This window comes from Dromaius novaehollandiae, chromosome 12, assembly GCF_036370855.1.
Source record: "Dromaius novaehollandiae isolate bDroNov1 chromosome 12, bDroNov1.hap1, whole genome shotgun sequence".
Classification (NCBI taxonomy): Eukaryota; Metazoa; Chordata; class Aves; order Casuariiformes; family Dromaiidae; genus Dromaius; species Dromaius novaehollandiae.
The window spans coordinates 12297642-12314162 of record NC_088109.1 but is presented as its reverse complement, the minus strand read 5'-3'; the positions used below and the strand labels follow the sequence as shown (position 1 = coordinate 12314162).

At 36.6% G+C, this 16521-nt stretch overlaps 1 protein-coding gene across 24 annotated transcripts in view; it reads right to left on the bottom strand.

Moving 5' to 3' along the window:
- Positions 1-16521, bottom strand: part of SLMAP (sarcolemma associated protein) — a 105159-nt gene that overhangs the window by 7014 nt on the left and 81624 nt on the right. For 8 of the 24 annotated variants that reach the window (XM_064518937.1, XM_064518950.1, XM_064518944.1 and 5 more), the window contains 5 exons: positions 15704-15821; positions 14125-14296; positions 11586-11720; positions 7919-8008; positions 4921-6862 (listed from right to left, as the gene is read on the bottom strand). In XM_064518937.1, coding sequence (XP_064375007.1) covers positions 7925-8008; positions 11586-11720; positions 14125-14296; positions 15704-15821 — 509 coding nt within the window. In that variant the 3' untranslated portion in view covers positions 4921-6862; positions 7919-7924. Of the gene's footprint in view, positions 1-4920; positions 6863-7918; positions 10598-11585; positions 11721-14124; positions 14297-15703; positions 15822-16521 lie in introns of those variants that run through there. The other 16 variants (XM_064518935.1, XM_064518949.1, XM_064518942.1 and 13 more) reach the window with 5 other exon arrangements.

Here is a 16521-nt window from a genome sequence, read left to right as displayed (position 1 = left end):
CCGGTCACTGAACAACATGCAACATCTGCACAAACAGAGGCTGCACTAATACCCCGTGGTAAATACGTGCAGCTCAGCTCTCGCTGGGTTGGCATGCCAACCTGTCCCTGAACCCCTTTACCACATTAAATTGTGAAGGAAAAGTCATGGGTCTGTGAACCTCATTTGTACAAAATAAGCAGGTAAATAAACTCTAGTTTAAAAGCAGGGTTTCATTGATTTTAATAATTAGTATCTTCTCTTCTACTGCAAGTTAATAAAGCAGAGCGCCACAAGATATTGAGAAACTGTAAACTGCTGAAATTTGGGATTAGGCTGAATGAAAGACTATGTACAATACAAATCAACAGCTTTCTGTTGTGTTGTAAATTTATTCTTGTAATTTTTTACCATTTAGTCATCCAAAGACATATTGCATATTTAAAACATTAAGTAAGAGCCATTATATTCAAGACAAGTATTTGTCAACAAGTATTTGTTATCGAAACCATGATGTACCTGCCCAGAGCAAAAACTCCAAGCAAGAGAAGTAAATAAATTATAAACTTCATAAATGATCTAGCATGAAAATATTAAATAACTATTCCATGCTGGAGGCCTTTACCACTCATAGTATATGTGTGGTATTTCCAAAAATCAAATTTGTAACAGAGGATACTGAAACAAATACAGCCTAGATGAATTTTATTCCAACAGAACAGAATGAATTGATCACCAAACCATTTTCTCTCATGTTACTGATTTAACTGATTAGGTTAGAAAACATTATTTTTAGTTTAACCTGTACTTAGCTTTGGGTTTGTTCATTTTCATCAGGTATGATGAGGAGATTACATGCTTGGAAGCAATCTGCATTTTCCAATATATCACATGACCCAATAAAAGAATTGTATCTGCATACTAACCTTTCTTCTTACAGCTGCTAAATGCAAGTAATCATAATCTATTTTACTGCATGCAGGCACAGTCTCAAACAGCAATGTATATACATGCATACACACCCTTGGTGCTATAAAGGTGTTAAGATTGCCGGTACTGGATGTAATGCTGAGCCAAATCGAGTAGACTGAAAAACTTAGGCATAGTAACATGAATAATTTAGAATTAGGAATGCTTTACAGAGACAAGACACAGTAACAGGCAAAAATACCCTGGGATGGAGGAAGAGAGTAGGGCATATGATCTTGGGAAACAGACCTTTTTGCTTCATCTCAAAACCTAGGCAAATCACTGTAGATACCATTCAGGTCAGTTATCTATGGGGTGTAATCAGTATAGAACTCCAGAGTGGTAGAATAATTCATGTCTATTAAAGTGTATAGATTTTTTTTTTGAATAAAGTCTCATTTTTATAACTTTTACAAAAATGGTATAATGACACATACCAAAAAATTAGTCCTAAGACTTCTGTAAGTCATTTGACATCCCAATAAAAGTGATCACTACCCCAGCCATCACTTTTTACTAATGATCCAGATTAAAAAACATTTGCAGAATGATTACTTCATGCAGTTATTTATTTGCAGTCTGTAATCATCCTGAAGGAACTATTTTTAGCCCACTACCAATCAATATTTTTTAATCAATGATTTACAAAAACTTAAGTAGACATTCCTGTAAGAAAAATGAAGGAAAGAAATACTGACGAAGCAGAAAACAGTGATGAGAACAGGTTGCTGTCCTGGACTGCTTGTCTACAGTGGGATTATTGAACAACAGTACAGAGTCAGATGCCAAGGGGCTGGGGCATCGGGCAGAATGCACAGACTTGATCCAAAAGATTAAAATCTAAATGCTAATAGTCTGTGAACCTCAAAAAAAGTCCTAGGGTTTTGGTAGATAGCCAAATGAGTAAGAATATGAAAGTGGGATACAGAACTGTTATCTGTTTACATGATGTTAGCGAGGTCATTACTGAAAGGGCACAGTCAGTTCTGGCACCTACTTTTCAAAAAGAACATTAATAAAATGAGAACGAGTTTTGAAAGCTGACAACAGCAACTAGAGGGATGAAGAAACTCAATCCACTCATACAGAATAAAATTAGAAGGTCATTTGATCATGGTCTGGCAAATCCCTATGTAAGGGCAACGTTTGCACTAGTAGAGCCTTCTCCCCATGCAAAAAAACAGATGCATTGAAATCTAACAGTTGGGAGCTGAAACTAGATGAATTCAAATACAGCTTCTATTCCCCTGCTGCCTCCCCCCTTTTCTTGGTCAGGGCAATAATTGTTCAAGTAACTTACCTAGAGCGGTGAATTATTCTCCATTATCTGAAGTTCTTAAATTAAGATTTTACCCCTAAAATATGTGCTGTAGTTTTACTTGACATTATGCTTTTGATGCTGAAATTAGTCAGTGAAGTTTTATGACCGGTGATACATAGAACACCAGTCACACCTGTGCTCCCTCTACCTTTACAAATGAATGAAAATTCAAGCCCCTGATGGCCCTTATTACTGAAGCTTCTGTTTCAACTGCTAACTTGCCTTCTACTCCTCTCCACCTGCAGACAACTTCTGGCAGTACCCAGTTTTTACAGCAGTAGCAAGTGCAACCCTCTCTCCAAGCAGAAGAGCCTGGCTCTAAGGGCAAACCCTTCCTCAATGATTTGAGCTAGATGGCACAAAATAAAACCCCTAGAGACAAACCTACTGCAGCCTGCTTCTCCAGCACAGGAGAGAGAAGTGATCTCTGTGCCCAGAAGCACAAAGAGGAACCGGGTTGAGTAAGGCAGCTGGATCTCAGGAATTCAGTGCGGTTTGCTAGAAACTAGCAGCCCTTCAAACAGACCCACGGGTACACGCTTGAGAAAGAGAGACAGAGAGAAGATATGGCCTCTAGTTCTTTCATATTACATACTGCTATTTTGATGAAGACTCATAATTTTGGAGCAGTTGCTAATGAAACACTAACAGTGGATGAAAAGCCAGTGGAAAGAAATGGCCTTGGTGGCAACAGGCCAAGCCCAGTTGCAGAACCAGTGCAAACCACAGTGGCTTCCCAGAAGGCATTCTGGTGGCCTGGTGTTTTAAAGCACTCAGATGCTGCTGGTGGGATGAATCTCTGCAGCAGATTTATCATGGAGAAGATTCGAGCTGAAGAAATGACTCTTGCAAGTGACAGACCCCTACAGACTAAGGCAGGAGACATTCAAAACCTTACGTGAAACACTGAAAATTTTAACATAATGTATTTTAGAAGACTTGATCAAAAAAATCCAGAAAAATAACCTAGGATATGCCCAAAATATATACACGGATAATTACCTTTGCTTCAGCCATCATTCCTTTGACACTAAGTCTCACTGAGACTGTTTTATGAAAAAATTTGCAATATATTGTACAGGCTCATAATTCTCCATTTAGCACCAAAATATACAGCGTCTGCAAGAAGGATTAGGCTAAGACTCTGGAAGAACATCCTTAATTCAGCTACTTGGAACAAGAAAAGTACATTTTATTTTCTTTTGTTATAAATAAAAGGCCTGCTGTTATAGTCCCCATGGAGGTAGAAATTATAATTCAGAAAAAGAAGTGCCTCACTGTCAGGACTCTAGGACGAAACTGAACAAGTGTTCAGATATGTTATTAAATCTTCAAAACTGAACTAGTAATTGATAAAACAGTTCTCAGACTAACCTACCTAGTATGAGGAGCCTTTTTAAATCTCAAACTTCAGTAGAAGCTCAGAGTGCTTATTTTACAATAGGCTTTCAGTGCCTTACATATTTGTGGAAAAACAATCTTGTTGCAGTAACTCCAAGGCTGAATTAGTCAATCATCAAGTCTCACAAGTAAAAAGAAAGAATTTAAGTATGAATGGAAAAGAGCACAGATATTTACTATAAGCATATGCAATGAAAAGCAGCTGAAAAGAGAGGCTTATGCATAGATAGTGCTTACAAAATAAATCCACTTGCTGCTTTAGCATCAAAGCACTGAAGAACAGCAACCTCCCAGTTACCCAATCCTTCTCCAGGGATCCTCACAGTGAAAGTGAACTGTGCATTTTAGCTCATTCCTGATAATTTTGAATGTGCAAGTGTCAAGAACTCCTGGGGAAGGCACTGTATTAGGGAAACACAGGTATATTTGTAAGCACAAACACCCATGCAATGTGTACTATATGTCTGTGTATACAGTACAAATATGCACACATGCACATAATTAATTTAGAAATCTTTCTCCTTTAAAACAGTCATGTTGGATCTTAAATTTCATCTCTTTGATGCTCTAAATACCTCTGGAAACCCAACAGCATTTGTCTTTAACACAAAAATTAATCTATGTCACAGGCAGCACTGCTCAGTCTGGGCCCACCCCAGCTGTATCCCCAGCTGGCCCCTCGGCACCTTCTGGGCCACCAGCCATGGAGGACCACTGCCCCACCAGGCTCCAGGGAACCTGGTTCCTCTCTAGCCTCTGCTCCACCTCCACACACCACCTCTACATGCTACTGGCAGGGCAGAGGGAAGTGAAGAGAATCAGTTCAGAAAGAAACAGTAGCTAAAGTAGGGACAAACAGAGGATTCAAGAAACTAAAGAACAGGGGAGGCAGCACCAGGCTCCCTTCCCACTGCTGCCGAGCTATCTGCAACCACTGCTCCTCCAATCTTGCCAGCCCTGCCACAGGCACGATCCACCTTTCACCTGTAAAACACTAATTTTTCTACAGTAATAATCCTCCCAAGTCCTTCACAGCCCTCTTCCCCCATTTCTTTCTGAAAACCAGACAGGAGAGAGATCATCTAGACAGAAACATAAACCAGTGCAAATGTGAAATACAAGGTAAAAATGTCTTTTGATATTACTGAACATGCTGCAGACATTGTGCCTAGTAACTGTGGCAATATCTAGCACAAAAGAAACTTAGTATGGATCTATTGCTTTCAAATGAGATTCAACTCAAACATGCATAGGGAGAGTAAAGTTATTTTATTAAATCATGCACATCACGTGTGTTAGTGCAAATAGTTTAATCTGTACTCCAGAAATTCTATTGTATTTTATATCTTTACAAAATAGATTTAAAACAATTATTTACTTTAAAAAATGTAATTCTGAAGTTAAGCATTTCAGAACAATATTTGCAATAACCTATATACAAGAGGTACTGGGTACCACTGGCATACGAGTGTTCTGTGGTTGGGTGGCTTCCTGCAACTGAAAATGATGAAATGAATGAACTAAATGACAATATTTTCTACAAGTCACTTGTGGACTATTTTTCCCATAACTAATAATCCTCCCGTTAGCAAATCCCACATAGCTTAAGGTAGAACCTTTAAAGACAGACAATGATCCTCAAAACCTCAAGGTAAATTTTATGCTAAATTTCTATTTAAATATTTAAACTATCTGCCGATTGCCATAAGATCGTTTAAAGCCAATTGAATCTTCAAGATTATCTCCCTATTTTGAAGTTTCCTTTAGTAGAGCCATTTTACTTTACCATTCTTTAGCATATTATTTAAGTCTTTAATAAACTTTTTTGACAGAACTGTTGAGTTCAACAAGATAACTATAGTCTACGCTTAATTCAGCACTAACTACAGTGATTCCCACCAAAAGTCAGCAAGTAGCAGTAATTATAGTACTTAGATAAGGAAAATAAACTTTATAATGGGGACCACTGCATTGTACTTACAGCCATGTAATGTCGATGCAAAAAATTTGACTACCAAATTAAAACGTCATTCACCTGACACATACATGACTAGGTATACGATTCCAATTTTGTAGCAGTTTATGTATCTCTGAATTTTTTCGGCTAATCACAGATGCACCATAACAGTTTTTTTTAAATGAAGTTACATCGATAAAAGCTTATCTAAAGAGCCTCTCCAGCTCAAGTCTGAAAGTATCAAATGACTGAAAAAATAAATTGATACAATGTGATATGTGAGAAAGTATTCATACTTTTAAAGAACGCATCTCTTTAAATATATGAAATTTAATAAATTACATTCAAACTAAAGTTAACGCAAGTTGAATCACTGCACTACGTCCATCAAATGACCAAGTATTTGCTCCCAGAAATACCTTAGTTCACTCAAGAACACACACATGCTTACACTCGCACACGCGCACACTAAATATTCTAGGCTGGTCTTCACCATCAGTGTCTCTATCTCTTTAAGGCTGGACAGGAATTGTGTTTATTTCCAGAAATCATTAATAAAACAATCCTTATCAAATAAAAATATGCTTCCTTCAAAAGGCCTAAGAGAAGTTACCTTAAGTCTTGTTCCCAACAGCTCAGTGACTAACAGCAAGTAAAATGGTATACTAGTTTTGGAAAAAAAAGTCATACTGAAAGGCACTGAGCACACTGCATCTGTTTTCAAAGTATCTGCAAGGTTATTTGACTTGGGTGTCCAAATCAGCAAAAATGTATTTTTTCCTTTTAAATCCGGCAATCAGGTTCTAAAGTAAAAGTCCACAAACCTAGCCATTATAAATAATTTGGTACCAAGAAGCCTACTTTAGGCCACCATTGTAGTATTTAGAATCCCAACATACTAATTTAAAACTTACGTGAAATTGTAAGCAAAAATATTGCTCACAGTATGATGAATCACAATTTTATTCCCTCTTTATAGACAGATACATTTTATACAGTTTAAAGCAAATGACCCTACTGCTGTTCTCACGCAGAGCTGTGCTGTATTAAGAGGTAAAAAGGAAGAGAATTAATCTGTTTTCCCTCAGTATATGAGTGATGCCAGCTTCTAAAGGGAGGACGGTGTATGGATTCAACAACAGTTCTCATGGAGAAGCTCTGGTTAGGCCTGGGTACAGCACCACGGCTGTTACAGCAACCAAAGCTGCCATCACAGGCATCCAAGGCCATTGTCTCTGTGTGGAGAGAAAAAAGAAATCAATATCATATTTGCTCTAATGCACACCGATCAGTTTACCCCATGGTTCCTGAAAGTCCTGAGTACCTGTTGATAGGCATCACTAAAATGTTACCCGTGAGCCCTACTGCAGGCTAATCCTGACTTAGAGTATCACAGAGTTAAACCATATTTCTGTAGCAGAAGGAATTCCAATGGAAAACTCTTCATGATTGAAGATCATCAGGAGAAGCTTTACCAGTCCCATATTTCCAGCTTCATTACCGTACACACCTCAGACACATCTACTATTAAAAATGCGAGGGCTTAAGATGTTTAAAACATCGCTTGTGCCAAGTAATTGCTAGACATAAGTTTATGCAGTAATGTCATCCTTAACTTCTTATCTTTTCAATGTTTAAATCCAGGTCCACAAAGTTAGTTCTTAGCAGAGCCTAACAAAATAGTCTTGAATGCATTGTCACAACATTTTATGACAACGACAGCGTTTTAAGAGAAGGACATACTGGGAGATGTTAGAGAAAATGCAAGCTGAAAGTTGAGAATACAAACCAACCACCTATTTCTCATGTTGTCTTTTTTCCATCTTCTTCACAGCAATAGTGAGAAAAATGAAAAAGTATTTAAAGCCAGAGAGGAAATTCTTAGTCCATGATTAAGAACCAAAGCTTGTTGATTTTTATTATTATTATTTAGAGGCAAACTCTTCATTTTCCATCGTTAATTAAGCAATTAAATTTTCATTCAGGCCCTAGCATCGCAGCACTGTGCAAAATTTAGCCCATTTGCTAAAGACAAGCTGAGACCAAGTTAGAAGAGGCACATTCAGAACCGGTTAGAATGAGATTAATTCATTGTTAAAGAAGTCACACAGATGTTAAATGATTAGTTGATTGTGCAGCTCATCAGTATCAACAGAATGGCATATTAAATGAAGGGTTTGCTTCAGGTAGATAGATACCTGTGAGCATTTCACCATGCACTATTTTATACAGAAATGGCACAAACAGGTGAGAGGGACAAACATACATTGACTGAACAGTAGTGCTTGTACCTTTCGCTACCACAATGGGCCGTAACACCAATACAGGAAAGCCAGGATTAGGCCGATGAATACGGCTGGGACGGGTTGTAATATGGAAGGCTAAAGAAGGGAAGGGATATTAAAAATCACTTTGTGCTATAAATCAATCACGTAAAGATGATTTAGAGAGGGGAAAATAAGTCAGAGTGAGTTTTGTTTTAATTGAAATGTATTAAAGACATCTAACACAATACAGCATGATCTACTCTGGTATACAAAGTTAGTACACCATTCTAGTCAAATGAACAGGGATGTTCAAAAATAAAGGGAAGTAAGCAGAAAATACTCAAAGAAACCTCTTGTCACAACTTGGAATTTAGCACTTAAGAGCAATATGAGGCTTAAATTGATTTGCCTGTATCTTATTTATATATTGCTTTTAGTTTTCTATGCAAGTGACAGGAAATCCCATCTGGATTTCTCTTAAGGCAGTAAAACTCATACCAGGTATCGAATTTTTTATCCGCTTCTTCATTCTATGCAATTTAGCCTTTTCCCATTTTCCATCACCAGCCTCCAGGAAAAAAAACAATCTTTTCCCTCAATTAATGAATTAACAACTATGGCAGCAGGCAAATCCAGTACATCACACATTTCTGTGTGATTATGAAATGACTGTACAATCAACACTAAACTATTGTAAAGCAGGGAAGTATATTCGTATTAGAGACACCACAAAAATCAGCATCTCCAGCAGGTCAGCCTTGTGACAAAGTGCAGGTCTAAAAGTCAGTTAAATGCTGTAGCTGGGCCAAACTACCAGCTAGCAAGATTGCAGCTCATTTAGCTTACGGCCTCGTGAGAACCGTTACACGTTTTCTCAGTTGCTTTCAGCTGACTGTAAATTACTTCACATTCTGGATGGATAACCTCTACTCTTAATACAATAAATTAAAAGCAAAAAGGGACCTCATTTGTTTCTAAGTTGCCCTTGGAAAACATCTGCTTTCTCTGCATCTTAGCTGATATAGTTGTGCACACACACACAGACACACAGAGGTTAAGTTCAAACCATGCTAGTTGGGTGGTTTTGGTTTTTGTTTTTTTAGAACTTTTTTTGTGCTGAAGCCACTTTGATTTTGTACAGTCAACTAAACAAATACTAAGTTTATGTTTGAAGACTTTAAGCATTATTTTGCAATTCATAAATCAAATTTCATTGTTATGAATTTGTAGAAGTCATTTAATCACAGAACCTCAAATATGGTTCAAAATACAGGAAGCTTAGAATATTCTGATCTCTGCCATTCAATTCTTGACTTTATAATAATTCAAATTTATTTTAATCAAGGCATATATATTTAATAGACAAATCATGTGCAACCAAGTCATTTTCATGCAGTATTTTTTGTCATTGGTGCTACAAATTAGAGTGCCATCTTCCCACAGAAAGCATGTTGATAGAAACAATCAGCGGTGTTCAAAAAAGTGCCAAAAGTTTAGGTCAATCAGAGCAGCTAACGTTCTCAAACCATTCACAAACAAATCCATCATATACAGTGTCAGGAAATAACCACTGACTACAAACATGCAAGCACAAGTAGTACACCATACTGCTAAGAGTTTTAGGACACAACACTGCTTTTTTGAAAGTAAAACTTTATCCTCCCAAAAGGAAAAGTATAAAAACTTGTGAATATTTAAAATGATATTCCAAATGGAGCAAAGAAGCCCTCTCTTTTCTAGCGTTTATTAATTCACAGAACAATCATACAGATTTTTTTTTTTTTTTTTAATTATACACATTCAAGCCTGTGGCATCTTGGCAAATGAAACAAATTATAAATATCCACTGCATTAAATGAAATTGCCTCCAAACAATTAAAATTCCTCCCTCATGAATTTATCAATATATAACAAATCTCCTCCCAGCTGAGAAGCAGTTAATGAGGTTCTTCAAAAACATGTGTCCTTTAAGGATATAAGGATATCCTACAAGGACATAAAGATACGCAAACTCAGGCAGGCCCCAGAAAGGAACAAATCCCACAGTGGGGACTGACTTCCTATGGGACACTGTCCTCAGAAATCAAGTAACAGATAATGATTCCAGCATAGGGGGACAATGACACTTGAAAAATTTGACCTTGGAACTCAGCCCAACATCTATGATTTTTACAATAATCCACAAGATAAATATATTTTACATTACTGATTGCAACTAACACTTGCTTTAATAGCAAGCTTGTCCTATAATTCTTTATATAGTTGGATGCTTTTCATCATATCCTGAACCCCAGGCTTCCCAATTGTTGCAACTAGCTCCTTTCTCTGTAAGCTGATTTTGGCAATTGTTATGGTTCCTTATTTTGTTTGAATACTCACCTCAAATTCTTACTAAGGATCCCCTTACATCCTTGCAAGCTTCACTTTCATCAGGTGCTCCAACTCCATTCATTTCTTCCTGCTACTATCCCCCCTTTTCACTCATCATCCTAATCCCGAGATTAATATTTTAACAGAGCAGAGAATCTCATATTCACATGCATTTTTTCAGTGTGATCTCTTCTATTATAGCATTTTTTTTTTAATTAAAGCTTCTTCCTACTTTTGCAAGTCAATATTATCTGGGCTATTACTATTGCAGAAGAATCCTAAGCAGGAAGCAGGTTCCAAGAGAGTATCATCTTCCAGTTCCTGAATACATGGCTGTAAAAAGTAGGAATTGGTTTGAATTCTTCACACTCTTCTTAGCTCTACTATGTTAGAGGCTTACATTAACTGGGCTATGGCAAGAACATTCATACTAACTTCAGGCATCTAGTAGCCAGCTAAGTTTAGAGAGTGGTACCTGTAAGCTCTATCTGTAGTCAGAGAGAGAGAGAGAGAGAGAGAGAGAGAGAAACACTTCTCTAAAAGGCTATTACGAAGCACTTTTGTCCTCCTATTTTGCACTGTCCACTATGGGAGTTGTTTTCTCTCCACTGATCATGAGGGCAGTACAGGAAGACCGTTAAAACAGCCGTCCTAGGAAAGTAAGGTGTCCAAAAAGGCTAGGATTATCTCACTATGTGTCTGCCACAATCTGTTAACATTTGGAGGATTTCAGAAGTTTCAGTATGCAAAAGTTGTCCCAGCTGTAACCTCAGTTCTAATGATACAACCTCTCAAGTTAATTGCAACAGAAACACACTTGCGTTAGTGAGTAGAAAGGATAGTTCAATTGCACCGTGTAAATCATAAGCCCCTAAGGGATGATCACCATTAAGAGGCAGGAGCAAGAGTCAAGAAGTAATGTATGTTGTAACGGTCACTAATAAAAGAAAAGCATCTTGAAGAAGGTTGCTTAATTCATTTGGATGCAGGTCTCTCAGCTTTTGCCTATGTATCACTCAAATTAAAATGTTTTGCCTAGTTCTGGTCCGTTAGGAATTAAGCCAGATTTTTCAAGAGAACAGGTATCTAGGGCCACAAAACTGTTATGTAGCTGTAAATCTAACTTGCATGTACAATTATAACAGTGTAATGACCTGCAAATTTGCACTTGTAGTACTAGAATGCAACTGTGCATACAATACGGTACATAGCCCTTTTGAAAGTCTGTCCTTTACTATACAACACTCAGATGTTCTCCCAATCAGCAGGAGAATTGCCAGTGTCATAACCAGACTTCCCCACATACTTTGTGCAAACTTACGTTATTTCCTTTTTCTTGTAGCAGCTTCAGGTTTTCTTTACACTGTTTGAGCTCATCTGTGATTGACTGCTTTTCTTGTTCAGCCATCTCAAACTTCGCCTTCAGCTCTGAGAGCACAGTCTGTGTCCTTTCATACTAAAGGCAAAGAGAAAACAGTCTGCAGACCCCTGGGACACCCAGTGCACGCTTACACTTGCTTAGCGTACATCTTCCTTTCCTGTCATATGCCTACTTGGATCAGTTCATTCTCTCTATACAAAATGTAGGGAAGAAAAGTCTTTTGGAGTGCAACTAAGACCATCTCATCTCCAGAAAAAGGGAAAGGAAAAAAAAGAAAACCACAGCAAGAAGAAGTGATTTGCTCTAGAACAGTTTAGATTTTCTTTGAAAAGAAACAAAGATTTTGTCCTCTGCCTTTGAAGGGCTAGAATTAATTGTATGCTTTTTTGGATAAGAAAGACTAAGAAAACTTTTATATTTATCTAGCATAATACAAAGAACTATAATAAATTTCATTTTTGAGACTGAATGATTTTCCCTACCCCTGGACAGGGGCCTACTTTTGACTAGCAGGAAGCAATTAACAGTAAAGCAACATTACATCATGCTTTAGAAAGATTAGAGGTCACCATAATTAACAAAAATTCACAAGTAGACAGAATTCTACAAACAAATTTAACCTCAAAACACAGATTAACAATATCAATTTTTACATTAGGTTTCAGACATTTTGTATGGCCACAGCTTCAGAACTCTTCCACTTCAGACACATGCACCATCCGGCCATCACAGTATGCCACTGAGAACATGCAGGGGCAATGGTTCAGAACGAGCTCACAGGTATTTCTCCTGGTAAATAAACCCACTTTTTATAATACTTCGAGAGATATCTTTTGCATATTTCCCATACAAATTTTGATTTAACAGGACCTTCTTTGCAATATATTCAAAGTCAGCAAATCATTAAATTGCAAAGATTACGTTTCTTTTTGCCTGGGACGTTCTAAAAATAAACAACATTTTTAGCAGATTGTCATTTATATATGCCTTGAAAAAAAATTCACTGCATAGAGTACTACACAGTTTTCCAGAAAGCTTTCTCATACTCAATTGTACTGAGAGTCTTTCCGAGAGTGAACAATTTATGTGCTGTACCGGGCACAATACAGTAACATGATACCTATCAATAATAAGGATGGACAATAGTGCATTAAGTTGTAATCCAAAGAGTTCACAGTTAAAACATCTTCTATGCTAACCTCAGAACATAGATGGCTAATGCCTGGTTAATCAACTCTAGGAATGATTTCTAGAATAAGGAAATACTAAGTAAATGCAAAGCCTGAATTCACCCCTCTAATACCAAACAATCCCTCATTACTAAATAGCAAAGAACCATGGAAAGAACTGTAAAGACAAGACAAGATACAGGGAAACAAGGTGCCTTTTATATTTATATAGTGGTCTTATACCTAGGCTGTAGCCTAAATGCCTAGAGCAACCAACCAGGTGCAAAAGTAACATTCTGTAAGAAGCAAATCCTCTTCCTACAAAGAAAACCTAAACAGATAAGAGTAAGACAGACAAAAGTGTTATGTCTTATTATTATTACGCTGTACTCCTAGTGCGGGTCGAGCACAAACAATGCTGGGTCAATGCATCTCATGTTTCTGCATTATGGACAGCTTCACCTTATTCAGAATACTTGCATTCAATTTTTTTCCATAGATCACAGTTTTCCAGTAGTCCTCATGACAGGGATTAGCAGGGACAAAACTAATAACCTTCGGTACTGGCACTAACCGCAAACTTAAAAGAGTAGGCATCTTTACAGATATATACATACATTAACAAGACTGGGATTTTCAAATTAGGGAAATGATAAAGAATGTGTCATTATGAATTATGATAAAGCAAGGAAAAGGACTGCAAAAGACAGGAAGTAAAGCAGTGACTGGTAAAAACTTCACTAAAAATGCTCATGAGTGAAAGTAACTGTTGGAGACTATGAACTTACACATATGATCTTTAGAGGTTAGGCAGATGAAGAATATGCTCAAAACACTACCTGGTCCTCATGCCCTTGCTAATCATCTTCAGAAGCCTAGTGACCCAGTAAAACAAGAGGAGACTCACCTTTGTAAAGGACATGCATTCCACCGTCAAATAAAATAGCTTAAATCTAATGAGGAAGACCATACTGACTGAAAAGAACTAATTTTGATCCATAATGGTTAATGAGAATCTATACCACCATGATCAAGACGACTGTGGTTTACATGCCATCTGAATATGGTTTAAGTTGCCTGAACAGTTTAAAAGTAAGTGCACTAAGGCAGTGTATGAAAGGAAACTTTCTAAGGTTTCCAAACACAGACAACTCATTTTATTTGAAGTCTTCCCTAACATAAAAGTGCTTGTAATCAAAGCATCAAAAAATTTTAAAGACTTTGAATTTTCTTCTTTCATTTCAACGTAAATAGCTTAAAAGTCAAAGTCACTAGGAAGAGTATCCCCTCAAAATAGAAATAAGCGTTACCTCTTTCTGAACATCCTTTGCTTGATTTTCAGCTTCACTGAGTTGGCTTTTTAGACTAGCTGCATCCCGCTGATGTTTTTCTCTCAAAGATCCCATCTGATTTTCAAGTTCTTTTCGAGACATTTCAAGAACACTTATATCGCTGGTCAGCGCTAAACTCTGTTTCTGAGAGCTGCAAAACAATATCCATTTGATTCCTCATGTTTTGTTTCCTCATGTTAAATTTAAACAAGCAAAACATTTTAAAACAGTTTTCATCCTCAAACCTTCATGTGTTATTTTTATTTAGTATGGAATTATCAGTTTAGAGCAATCAAAGTACAAAGCATCATAGTCTCCCAATACAAAGTACTGGCACAAAAGTCTAGCTATAGACTTCATTTTCTAAACACAGGTAGACATTATTATATATTTAATACAATTATAATGGATAAAATATACTTTATATATGTAATTTATTATTTTTTCTTATTTTATTATTCACTAATTACTTATTAGTGGAAGATTATTTTACCCAAAGCATTTTGAAACAAACTTATAACTAGAAAAAGATTGTCCCAGATTGTTATTAATAAGTATTTCACTTATACATACATACCTTTACTTGCTTATTCCAGTTACATAAGCTAGTATATTCTCAAAGAGTTTAGTGCAATTAAATAATATTGCACAATAGTCACGGAAAGCTCTGAATTAAGCAATTTAGAGTACCTTCAGTGTAATAACCAAGTAGCTTTAATTTAGGCCTGTGCAAGACTAAAGGAGAGATATATACACACACGTGTGTGTATGTGTAAGCATGCTGGCAAAATTCAGATCTAGAAGAAAACCAAGTGCTCTCCCTATATCATTTACTTTGGGAACTAAATTCACATATCTGAAACTGAAAAACAATGGAATAATGATAAATGAAGGAATGAAAAACGGAAGTTACTTCTAGGCAGTTTTAGATACCCTTTAGCAATATAAAGGGCTCAAAGAGCAGAAGCAGTATAGTAAAATACAAATACTCCTGCACTCTAAAATCCCTCTCAAAAAGATACTATAGCACTTGCAATGAAAAAAAAAAAGAGAGATTTATACTTCTCTATTAAGTGAAACATCATAAAGAATACTACTTCTGCCCATCATTATCACTTGTAATGTAATGTAATAACAGGCTTCCAAGGCACACTATACTAAGAATCATTTTCAAACACTGAACATTGAGAATTCCTAACTTAAAATTCTCTACATGGTATATTATCTTTTAAGCAGAAGGATAACTGTTAAGTCTCAGTGCTCCCACAATGCACACGTCAAGTCCTTATTTTTAAAGGGGGCAAAATAAATCAGGATATCTTATGAACATGGAACATGTTCTGTTATACAGAAGCATTTTCAAAACAAAGAAAAATGTGCATTTAAAATGAAAATGTGTTTTGACCAAAACTATGATGTACATGAAATTTCATTCAATGCACTTACTCCAGATATCATCAGACTTGTAATACCTTTACTAGAGGAGAGAAGGGTGGGGGCAGGAAGAAACTCTTAAGCTACTATGATAACTTTCTTCAGAAATCCACTCTGCACTTACCTAGAAAGCTCCTTCTCTTGTCGCTGAAGTTCAGATGCAAGCAAAGTATTTTCCTTCTTTAGTGTAACACACTCTGCTTCCAGAGCGCTCCACTCCTCCTTCAACTTTTCAAGTTCACCTGAAATGAATATATTCAAATTGAATACAGTACAATAAATTTATGAATGCTTGAAGTGTCACCAGGGAACGAATGGAAGAAAAGCTAATATCAGTCAAATATGCTCTATTATAATCATGTCACATGCCTTCTGTCACAAGCAGCTATAAATCATGTACCAGATTGTGTTTCACCATTATGAATAGTTTGTGAGACATTAAACAAGCTAGTGACTCTTAAGATGAGCCTCTTCTAACACAAAGCAGTAGAAAAGACTGTTTACAGGTCTATTCCAGGATTTTACAAACAGTGGTGAAAAAGTATATTTGAAGAAATTCTTGTCCCAGCAGACTTGAAAATAAAGAACAATGAGAATCACTCGATACCATGCATCTGCTAAAACAAATAGAACATTTAAAGCAACAGCGTTTTAAAAATCAGACCTTTGAAATAAATCAGTCACCAGTAAAATCAATTTAATAAAAAAGTTACGTGTCTTCATGAAGATTAACTGATTGAGAATTCTAAGCATATTTTATATATGCCAGCTTCTCCTGGCATATACGAAGTTTCAGCATGAGCTTTTGAACTCTATTACCTAATAGGCATGCCACCATCTTCATAGCTGAAATATGATTAAAGAAAAAACAGAAAAGAAAAGTAGGATTAAGTTGTTGAACTAGCAAAACAAACTAGACTGAAAGCAGCAGATTCTCCAAGA